The sequence below is a fragment of the Globicephala melas genome, chromosome 5 (genome assembly GCF_963455315.2).
Source record: "Globicephala melas chromosome 5, mGloMel1.2, whole genome shotgun sequence".
Classification (NCBI taxonomy): domain Eukaryota; kingdom Metazoa; phylum Chordata; class Mammalia; order Artiodactyla; family Delphinidae; genus Globicephala; species Globicephala melas.
In genome coordinates, this window is record NC_083318.1 from 107660487 (window position 1) to 107673049 (window position 12563).

General features: G+C 37.0%; 1 protein-coding gene across 1 annotated transcript in view; it reads right to left on the reverse strand.

The window, feature by feature from the left end:
• The window catches only part of MND1 (meiotic nuclear divisions 1), a 73183-nt gene extending 63814 nt beyond the window's left edge, over positions 1-9369 (reverse strand). The window contains exons 1-3 of the mRNA XM_060298708.2: positions 9329-9369; positions 5911-5968; positions 2518-2666 (exon numbers count right to left, since the gene is read on the reverse strand). Coding sequence (XP_060154691.2) covers positions 2518-2666; positions 5911-5968; positions 9329-9352 — 231 coding nt within the window. The 5' untranslated portion in view covers positions 9353-9369. The remainder of the gene's footprint in view (positions 1-2517; positions 2667-5910; positions 5969-9328) is intronic.
• Between the last annotated feature and the right edge of the window lie 3194 nt (positions 9370-12563).

Here is a 12563-nt window from a genome sequence, read left to right on the forward strand (position 1 = left end):
AAAATCCTGAGTGATGAATATGCATGTTGTTTCCTAGCAAGGAAACAAAATGCATCATCGTAGATATGCAACAAGCTCCTACTGTATAGCACAGGGAACTATATTCAATATCTTATAATAAACTGTAATGGAAAAGAATCTGAAAAAGAATACACACACACACACACACACACACACACACATATATATAACTGATTCACTTTGCTGTACACCTAAAACTAACACAACATTATAAATCAACGATACTCTAATAATAATTTTAAAAATGCAGCATCATGTTTAAGAGATGAGACGTGGGCAAAGGATCTGAATGGGCATTTCTCTAAGGAAGATATACAAATGGCCAGTAAACATATGAAAAGATGGTCATGATTAGTCATAAGGGAAATGAAAGTCATAACCATAATGAGATACCACTTCAAACCCACTAGGATGGCTGGAATCAAAAAGTCAGGTAACAACAAGTTTTGGTGAGGATGTGATGAAACTGGAAGCCTCATACACTACTGCTGGGAATGCAAAATGGTGCAGCTACTTTAGAAAACAGTCTGGAAGTTCTTCAATCAATGAAATATAATGTTATCATATGACCCAGAAATTCCCAAGAGAAATAAAAACATATGTCCACATAAAAACTTGTACATGAAATTTTATAGCAGCATTATTCATAACAGTCAAAAGGTGGAAAAAACATAAATGGCCATCAACTGATGAGGAGACAAACAAAATGTGGTATATCCAAACAATGGAATATTATTTGGCCGTAAAAAGGAATGAAATACGGATACATATTACAGCATGGATTAACCATGAAAACATTACGCTAAATGAAAGAAGCAAGTCAAGAAAGACACATATTATGTGATCCCATTCATATGAAATGTCCAGAACAAGGAAATCTACAGACACAGAAAGTAAATTAGTGGTTGCCTAGGGCTGAGGGGGTGTAGGTGGGCTGCTATGGCCTTGGTTCAAACCACCATTACTTCATAGCTGGATGATTCCAAGAACTTAACTACCTGGTTTCCTGCTTCCATTCTTTGTTCGCTAATGGATTCCAAATGCCTAGAACAGTATCTGGCACATCGAGGAAAGTAAGTATCCAATAAATCTGTTGTTGTTATTTTGACTTCAAATCCTGTGTTCTTTTTCACTTGATTTATTTTGTGGGTATGTATCTATCATGGGAGGATCCAAACCCCCTTCCTACTTTGGCGAATTGCAGGCACCAAAAGGAGGCAGCTACCTCCCACCATAGAAACTAGAAACCCCAATTATTTACTTCCCCAGTTCCCCTGATAACTAGAGTGTGGGCACATGGTCGAGGCTTGGCCAGTCTCATGTACCTCCAGAACTGTGAGCTGGTACAGAAGTTTCTTGGTGGTTTTTTGTTTGTTTGTTTTATTTTGGTGGCAGCAACATCTGGTTCTTCAGCCAGGAGTGCCAGTGGAGTTATCTTCTGAGGTCAGCAATGTCAATAGAGTTCGGTGCAGTGTTTGAGGTACCAGTATCCTCACCAGAAAGGCTTCATGGTGTGTTCTGGCTGTGGTCTGGCTGTGTATCCTCCCTCAGTTCCTGCCTACTTTTAGAACTGTGTGTCCACCCTTCCCCATGATTCTGGAAGTCTATCTTATATCTTTCAATAAATTTCTTTTCTGCTAATGTCAGCCAGAGTTAGTTTGTGTTGCTTGTAATTAAGAACACTGACTGAAAAAAGGCTCCCCATAAAGTTGAACCTTCTTAAACCCAGGAGCATCATTTTAAAAAGTGGTGTTTCAGGAGGATTTTCCTGTGAAGAAACACAATCTCACATAACCTCTAAACAGAGAGAAATTAATTTACTTTACTATTGTTGTTTAACTTTTCCTGTTCTTGTTATCTTCCAGAAAAATCGGGATTCTTTCTCCCTTCACCCCAAAACAAGTCCACAGCCCCTTTCCCTAAAGTTTCATTCCTTGCCTATATAGTAGTCCCCTCATATCTGTGGTTTCATATTCCATGGTTTCAGTTACCTGTGGTCAATCACAGTCTGAGAATATTAGATGGAAAATTCCAGAAATAAACAATTCATAAGTTTTAAATTGCATGCCATTCTGAGCAGCATGATGAAACGTTGCACCTTCCTGCTTCATACCACATGGGACATGAGTCATCCCTTTGTCCAGTGTATCCTATCCATTAGTCACTTAGTAGCCACCTTGTTTATGGGGTTATTGTCATGGTACCACAATGCATGTTAAAAATTTAACGGAAGCCACTAAATGAAAAGAGGATTAAGTAAAACAAATTTCTTTCTTACAAAGCAAATCTATTATTTTAAATTGTGGTGGTGGTGGGACTTCCCTGGTGGTCCAGCGGTTAAGACTCCACGCTCCCAATGCAGGGGGCCTGGGTTCAATCCCTGGTCAGGGAACTAGATCCCACATGCCATAACTAAAGATTCCTCATGCTGCAACTAAGACCTGACGCAGCCAAATAAATAAATAAATATTAAAAAAAAAAATTGTGGTGGTGTACCTGAGATTCCAGAACCTCCAGCTTACGTTTCCTGGCGTGAAGAGCTTTACTTGGAAAAGCCCAATAATAATTAGATGTTCCAATCCTCTCACAGTCAACCATACCATCATCAACCAAGCTTTGAAGGACTTCTTTTACTGACATAGCAGCTAGGAGAGATAATTTTTTAAAGACTTCATATTAAGACACATCATAAATCAAATTAAAAGGTCAAGAACTGGGGAAACACTTGCAATAAATATTATAGATTGAGTCAATAAGTTAATAAATAAGGAGCTTTTAAAAATAATAACAAAAGAAGACAAATACTCCAACAGAAAAATAAAATAGATCAATGGGCATCTATAAAATATGTATGGTCAGGGACTTCCCTGGTGGTTCAGTGGTAAAGAATCCGCCTTCCAATGCAGGGGGGACGCAGGTTCAATCCCTGGTTGGGGAACTAAGATCCCACATGCCGGGGGCAACTAAGCCCGTGCCACAACTACTGAGTTCGCGTGCCTCAACTAGAGAGCCTGCGTGCCGCAAACTAGAGCCCATGCGCCCTGAAGCCCACGCGCCACAACTAGAGAGAGAAAACCTGCACGCCACACTAGAGAGAAGCCCATGCACCACAACGAAGAGCCCACATGCTGCAACTAAGACCCAACACAGCCAAAAAAATAAATTAAATAAATAAATATTTTTTTAAATGTACGATATTTGTAATAATATCGTCAATAAACAAGAAAAATGTTCAAACCCACTAATAATTGAAGAAATGCAAAATAAAGCATGAGATACAATCTCTCAACTACCAAATTTAAAACACTAAAAATTGTAATAAAGGATTCAGGGAAATGGGTACTCTCAACATGGGTGGAAAAATGTGGCAATATGTACCTAAAACCTTAGGTTTATGCATATCTCTTATGCAGAAATTTCACTTTTATAAATTCAGTTAAAGAAAATAATGATGGATATGTATAAGGATGCTTGTCAAAGCACTGTTTTCAACAGCAAAACCCTGGAAATCAGTACAATAACGGGACTCAAAAGTACTTTTTTTGTAATGATATACAATGCATTCATTAAATTTACATTATAAAATATTTAATGGCCTGGATATATATACATCCAAAATGTATTATATAGAAAAGTAAGTTAAAAGACAGTATGCACTTATGTGACAGTAGTTATCTTGAATTAAGGTTAAGAGGCAATTTTTATTTCCTTCCTCTTGCTTATTTTTCGTATTTTTTTCCAACAATGAACATGTATTACCTTTCTTGCTAAGGAAACTAAAACAAAACTACTATATAAAATTAAACAATAAATAAATAAATATATTGGATGTTATGGTTAGGGGTAAGATTAAAAATCAGAAAAGAGTTTTTAAAATAGCATGTAAAAATACAAAGTCATATTTCACAAATGTCTGAAATTATAAACCATTCTTACTTTCTATCAAGTAAAACTATACCAAGAAATTATCCATATTTTAAAGTCCATTTTAATTTTCCCTAGAGCAGATCCCCCAATTTAATAAAATCTATTAAATATTTAAAGATTTAATAAATAAAATAATAAAGTCTACACCAAATGCAAAACATTCAACCTCATGTATAAAGAAGTACAAACTGAAATGAAATGTCAAAGAATTCTAAAAATGAAAATAGTTCTGAGAAACGAATTTGGGTATAATAGCCTTTCCTGAAGGCGATTTGAGAACACACATAAAAAGCCTAAAACCAGACAAGTCTCTTTTTCTATTCAATTTCTGGGGACATTTCTTAATGAAGTAATATGAGATTTGGAAAAAAGTTTACAGCAGGGGGAGAGGAAGGGGTGAATAGGTGGAGAAGCGCAGAGGATTCTTGGGGCAGTGAAAATATGGTGTATGATACCATAATGACACCGTCATGATGGATCCATGTCATTACACATTTTTGTCCAAACCCATAGAATGTACAACACTAAGAGTGAATACTAATGTAAATTATGGACTTAGTGTGATTATGATGTGTCCATGCAGGTTTGTCAACTGTAACAAATGTACGATGGTAAATGATGTTGATAATAGGGGAAGTTATGCATGTGTGGGGGCAGGAAGTATAGGAGAAATACTGTGCCTTCCTCTCAATTTTGCTGTGAAACTAAAAATACTCAAAAAATAAGTCTTAGAAAAAATTTATGGATGGCATGTTAATTACACATTAATTTTAGCAGCAAAATTTGGTAACAACCTAGATGGTCAACAATAGCTAATGGGCTAAGCAAATTATGGCACAGTGGGTGGCCAGAGAATGAAACATTAGGAGATGCACAGGTTGTAAATCATTTTTTTTAAAGCAAATGACATAGGAAAGTGTAGATGATATGATGGTATATGGAAAAATACACGAACACAAAACTGTATATGCAGCATGGTTCCCTCTCAGAGAAATGGACAGATACATACAAACACAGATAAACAGAACCTAAGAATAAGATATCAAAATACACCAAAATGTTAACAGTGGTGATCTCAGAATAGAGGGATTATGAACAACCTTTATTTTTATTATATTCTTTATAATTTCCAAATCTGTTAAAATAACATGTATAGCTTATATAATCAGAAAGTAAGGTTTAAAAATATATATATCATATGTAGTGACCCCTCAAAAGATAACCTCCAGAACCTGTGAATGTGACCTTATTTTGGAAAAGTTCTATAGAGAGGTAATTAAGGACCTCATGATAAAATCATCCTGGATTTAAGGTGGGTCCCAAATCCAATGACACGTGTCCTTATAAGACACAGAAGAGGAGAAAAAAAAAAATGGGAAGGCCATGTGAAGGCAGAGGCAGAGATTAGAATGATGTGTCTATAAACCAAGCACTGTGGGCAGCCACCAGAAGCTAGGAGAGAAGCATAACATGGATTCTCCCTCAGAGCTTGCAGAAGGAACCAACCCTGCCAACACCTTGATTTTAGACTTCTGGCCTCCAGACTATGAGAAAATAAATTTCTACTGTGTTAAGTAGAAATTAAGTTTATGGTAATTTGTTACAGCAGCTGTAGAAAACTAATACACTATGTAAATCACATTTAACAAATACCAGAACATACATGAACAAGTTTTTACTTCTTCTGAAGTAAATTATACCCATAAATAAATAAATGTGTATAATTGTGTGTATGTATACGTATGTGTGTGCGCACACAGGCATGCATGCATATTCCACTGTAGTTTCCCTACAGCAGATACTTCAAACACAAGAATCATGGTCATGGCCCAGAAACATTACATTGGGACTTTTATAGACATTATTCATCTCTAGAAATTTATGTTTCCATGAAGTGAAAGACTGTTGCAGGAAAGATGATGGGTATTTACCAAAACATTCTGGCACAATTTTGATACTTACTAATGCCTTTTTCTTTGGGAGCAATCTTCTCCATGTCTTTTAATTGAAATACATCTTTCTGTTTAAAAGAGTTGAAAGATGAAAAACATGCATTTATTTTCTACTATATATTTATATTTACCATAATTATGTTTATAAAATATTGTACTAAAAAACCATGACTGGAAGTGAATAGTGCAATAGAATCGAGAATTTTAGAGCTAGAAGAAACTGTAATTATCTTGTTCAATACCTTCAACAGAACCTAAAATGGACAGATTTTGCATGAACATACAATTCTTTAAAGTAACTGGAGGGCAGAATGCAAAAAACATCTTCCCAATGAAGTATAAAATCTAGTTATGATGAATCATTTGTTAACATGAGATAATCAGCTTCTCTGACACTTTGATTTGAAGAAAACACAAATAGTGCTTTGCTTAGCATATACCATACATCACAGATTAGCAGTTCTAACTAAAAGCAAAACAGACAGCTGTCAAGATTTATTTACATTTAAGGTTTCATGGAAGAGCCACACCTAAGTAAGAAAAACATACAATTTACGGCTGTCTATCAATCATTCACCCGTACATCCTGCATGTCCACCACATGCAAAGCAAAACATTATGGGAAGATATACACAGAGAATATTTAATCTTATGGTTGGAAAAAACTCTATGCCGAATACTCCTTTCTTCTTGTAATAAGCTGTGGTTGAACTGGTAAAAAGAACTTGGATAATAAAAGTGAAATATTTGAAAAGACTGAAGTATTCAGTAATTAGAACAGAATTATTGTGATTAGTGTTATGGAAATCTGGGATCTATTTCTTCCAACATAAACTTGAAAAGGTAACTTCAATAGGATGGAAATTAGACATCATAAAAATTTAAAACTTCTGCTCATCCAAGTGTACTGTTAAGAAACTGAAAAGACTGACTGGAAGACAATATTCACAAAACATACCAGACAAAAGACCAGTAGCCCAGATATACAACCCCCTGCAAAAAAAATGAACTGATAGATGGATAAAGGAATGGACAGATGAATATATATATATATATATATATATATATATATATGATAAAGCAAGTAGAGTATAAAATGTTAATGGTAGAATCTAAGCTGGGCATATAGGTATTCACAGTGAAATTCTTTCCTCTTTAATAATAAAATGTTGAAAAAAGTAACTTCACCTCAGTACACTTAAGATTTAGTAAATTAAGGAAAATACTAAGTCATTGGTCCTAGAGTGTGAAATAAATTTTTGCACATCTGGAAATAAACTATTAAAAGAGAATTCTGTAGGGTCTCAGAGAACATGTAGTAAATTACTAACTTCAGGCCTCTAATGCGTTTAAGAAAACCCAATTAATCAAACCTATTTGCAAATACCTTAGGAAAAAGAACATGAACTCATTGAGACATCTGCCTAGATGTGGTTATCAGGGAAAAGCCCCAGACATACTGGCTGCCCCCGTGGGGTTGCTATGTAAATAAATGCGCTTGCAAAGAACTAGCCTCAGAACTAAAGTGTGGTCATTTAAGTGGACAGAGAAAATGGTCTCAAGTAAATATTGGTTCTCCCCTACATTAAACAGAGATAATAAAGGAGAGATGAACACAATGGTTCTAGCTCTCAAAAACAAAAAACTATGTGTAAAGATACCATGGAAGACACACAGTTATAAAGTTAGATAACTTTTAATTAAGCACTTATGACCTGAGCATTATAATGTTTTACACAGATTATTTCATTCAATCCTCATACCAACTTTGTGAACTAGGTACAATTATTATTAGCCTTTTTAATAGATGAAGAAACTGAGACTTAGGTCAAGTAACTTGCTTAACGTCACAAAGCTATCAGGTAATACAGACTTCAGATACAAGTTCACTATCTTTGAGCTGTACTGTGGCCATGTTCTTCCTAAGTGTAACAGGCAAAGAATTAGTAACTTCAAATAAATCTATGTATGTATTAATATGAATTGATACGTATAGGAATATATGAACTGAAATCAATCAATTAATACAATTAATTCCTATCTTTACCTAAAAACTCATTAACTATTGAACTTCTTTAACCTCTAATACTCATTATAGTCATGGTGCCTTAGTCATTAGTGTCTTAATGTCATTGAGAGCAGTGTTGAAAAAATTTTAATCAAAAACAGCCAACAATATCATAAAGAACAAATTAACTCCCCTCACCACTCTCCCCAGCTTTCCACTGCCTGCTAGGAATTAAATCTACTTTTCTTGCTCTAAGACCATAGGAAAAATATTTCAACTCAGCAGAATAAGTAGTCATAATCTTTACCTACAAACGTAATCAATTTATCGTCCTAATCATATCATCATTATTAATATGATACTCTGTTCTGAATTGCCAATGACTTTTAGTAAGTCATTGTATGTAAGGAAGACTAGTAAGATTTCACTTAAAGGGCAAACAGTTAAAAAAAAAAGTGCCCACAATATTTCACTTGTTTCACTGAGAATCTGCATTATCAAAATGAAAATGTCAAGTATTATCATTACTTATTAATTTTACATTCTATTTTGCCATTTTCCCCACCTTCTTCATATTGATATTTGTAAATAATGAAAATAGCCAGTAGGTTGGGGCCAAACCAGACTTTGAAGGTTCTGTCAAGAGGTAAGACGTTAAGAAGTTAATATTTTTGTAGGTCAAAAGTTTGGATTTTAACCTAGAAGCAAGAAAAGCCATTGTACAGAAAACAGGCTCTAGAGCCACGTGACTGGGTTTGAATCCTGGTTCTGCCACTTAGGAGCAGAAACTTCAAACGTATTTCCTGTTAGTGGCAGGCACGAATAACTGGAATAAATTAAGGAGGCTATGTACCGTCACATGTGTGTTATACCATATACAGGCTTATAAATGTAAAGAGGCTGTATTTAGCACTATCTCTATAATCAGATGATCCCCCCTGGGTTTTTATCCTAGTACTATCACTTCTTGTTTTGAGATCCAGGGCTGGTATCTTAGGCTGTGTCTCAGATGTCCAGATCTGTAGAATGAGGATCTCAGAGGGTTAAAAAGGATAAGATCAGATAACTACACCAAGTGCTTAGAATAGTGAATGGCGCCTAGGAAGCACTCAGTAGATGTGAGCTATTATCATTATTATTTTCAGGTAAAAGGGGACACAATCAAATATATGCTTCAGAAAGTTAATTATGGTGCCAGAGTATAGGGCAGTCTGGATAGGAGAGACTCTACAAACCCTGGGATAGGATTCTTTCATGCTCCACAGCTCACAGGAACCACAAGTGTTTGTAGAATTTTATTCATTCTTTAGGAAATTGGTCACTATTGATTTCTAATAAAAAAATACAGTTAACACTGGATGACATAAACTTAAGGAGAAAATTACACAAAATACTAAAAATCTTAAGGAAAATGACTTACCGTCTCAAAAAATATTTCCATCATGCGGGTTCTCTTTTCCTCTGCACTTAGTCCTTTTTTCTTAGACTAAAGCACAAAAGTTAAAAAGTAAACAGTGCAATTAAAAAAAAACACAAAACAATGCTTTTTAAGACAACTTGGTTCAAAACATTGTCAGAAATAATGCATGGTCTCATCTGAGACCAAGAGGTTTAATAACTCTCAGAGCGAGGCCTCAAGATGGATTTTAACAACTCTACTACTTTATGCCAAGCCTTGTGGTAGGTGCTGCCAGTATAATAATAAGAACTGTGACTGAGACAGTGCCTGGCATTTTGTAGAAACTCAATATTTATCAAATGATCCAATAAGTCACTGTATTTACCTTCAAAAGACTTAATCTCTCAAGGAAAATAAATAGACATAACTACTTATAGTTAATGAACAGGTACATGCACAAATTGCTACCCAGGAAAGAATAAATTAATTCCACCCTGGAAAGGGAGGAGGGTTAGCTAGGAAGGCTAGAGATGAACAAGATTTTGGCAAGTTGAGAAATGGTGAGAAGGGTGTCCTGGACAGATCACACACAGGCAGAGTGTTACAGAAGTACATGGAATGCTCCAGAAAGACAAACACTCAGGGATGATTATTATACAAGTGGAGTATGTAGATGGAGTGGCAGATGAGACAATAAAGGTTGTCTGGGGCCAGATTATGGAAGGCTGACTGTCCAGCCAAAGAGAGCAGACTTTACTTCAGGCCACGAGGAGCTACTGAGCAATTTCTAAAGCAGGGAGTGACAAGATAAGAGTTAGGTGGCATTGTGGAGGGAAGGCTGGAGGAAGGAAAACCATGTCCAAGTAGAAAATGAAAGCCTACTTCAGGTTATTATTATCCTGTCACTACCCTTTAGCTAACTTGAAATTAAGATAATTAAGATGTAACCGAGGGACTTACCCGGTGGTCCAGTGGTAAAGAATCTGCCTCCTAATGCCAGGGATGCAGGTTCAATCCCTGGTCAGGGAACTAAGATCCCACATGCCGCGGGGCAACTAAGCCCACGCACCACAACTACTGAGCTCGCGTGCCTCAACGAGAGAGACTGCGTGCCACAAACTACAGAGCCCACGTGCTCTGGAGCCTGCGTGCCACAACTAGAGAGAGAAAACCTGCAGGCCACAATGAAAAGCCCATGCACCGCAATGAAAAAGATCTCACGTGCCACAACAAAGACCCAACGCAGCCAAAAAAATAAAGAAAATAAACAATAAAATTAAATAAATATTTTTTAAAAGATATAACTGAAATGTATTTTAATAATAAATTTTACCATATATTTTATATAGGGTATATACCTAAAGCTAAAGTCTGAATTTTCAAAACGCCAAATTTCCTCAATGCAAATATTCACAGAAAATAACAAAAGAGAACGAGAACCATAATCTCTAGTACTCTCATGGAGGATTCCACACTAATGCTTCTGAAGTAATCTGCATCTTTCTTAAAAATTGCATGGGATTATAGAGGAACATAAATTGTTTCGTAAGAACTTTAAAATACTGTATACCACATAAAAAGCAGACATAAATAAACCAACAATAATAAACCTATCCAACCATAAACTCCATCAGAAACGAGAGCCTACACTAGACAAGGAAAGGAATTTGGAATTGCCGTTCTGAATGCATTCCAGAGTACATGGTCTAGAAACCCATTAACCCCTTTTCACAGCAAATCATCCAGTGTTCCTTGATGAGTTACACAGGTAAAATAAGTAGCCTCAAAGTTTATCTTTTTCTCTTTTCCCTCTGTCCACAATTTTAAATACTGCAGTTCCCCAGGGTTCTTTCTCTACTGATCCCCTCTCTCCTCACCCCTGTTCTTTGATCTCACCTGCTTTCATGGTTTTAACAAACACCTATGCTGAGAACTCAAATCTTTACATCATTGGATTAAGTGGGCGCCTGAGCTCCAATCTCACATACCTACCTGTCTGCTGAATAGACGTCAAACTCAGGAGGTCTAAACTGACCTCTCCTCTCCCACATCTACTCCCCAAACCTGCTGTTCTGGATCCTGAGTTCAGTTAGATTCCACCTTGTTACCCGAGCCAGAGGCCCGGCAGTCACCCTAGGTTCCTTCCTCTCTCTTACTCCACATCCAACCAATCACCAAGTTCTGCCAATTTCAGGGCTTAACTGTTTCTCAAATCGATCCTGTCTGCTCCATCCCTACTACCTCTACCTTAGTAGAGGCCTTCATTATCTGTTCCCTACTACATACCTGCAGTCCGCTAACCATGCTTTGTCCCACCCGCCAGCCACATTCCACACTGCCAAAAAGCAAACCTCTCCTTTGCCATGCCTATCCCTTACTTAAAACTCTTCAGTGGCTCTCAACCATCCAGAAGTATCCAATCACCCTAGAATGACATACAAGGCCTTCTGTCACCTGACCCCAACCTACCTCTCACAGGTACCACTCCCCACCTCAAATTTACCATAACAACATGAAGAACTAGGCAATTTAAGCTGTAATACAAAAACTACTTGTAATTCTCCACTTGCAGCATGCTCTTTCCCATTTCTGTGCCTTTTTAAAAATGTTGTTCTATCTAAAACACCTTCCTCTCATGCAAATCAAAACCACAATGAGGACTTCTCTGGTGACCCAGTGGTTAAGAATCCGCCTGCCAATGCAGGGGACACGGGTTCAAGCCCTGGTCCGGGAAGATCCCACATGCTGCGGAGCAACTAAGCCCGTGCGCCACAACTACTGAGCCTGTGCTCTACAGCCCGTGAGCCACAACTACTGAGCCCGCACTCCACAACTACTGAGCCCTCGAGCCACAACTAATGAAGCCTGCACGCCTAGAGCCCGTGCTCTGCAACAAGAGAAGCCACCACAATGAGAAGCCCGCACACCGCAATGAAGAGTAGCCCCCACTTGCTGCAACTAGAGAAAGCCCACGTGCAGCAACAGAGACCCAACGCAGCCAAAAAACAAAAAAAAAAAACCAAAAACAAACAAAACAAAATGAAACAAACAAACAAATAAACCACAGTGAGATATCACTTCACACCTGTCAGAATGGCCATCATCAAAAAGACCACAAATAACAAACTGGTGACAATGTGGAGAAAAGGAAACCCTCGTACATTTTGGTGGGAATGTAAATTGGTGCAGCCACTGTGGAAAACAATGTGGAGCTTTCTCAAAAAACTAAAAACAGAACCACCATATAACCCAGCAA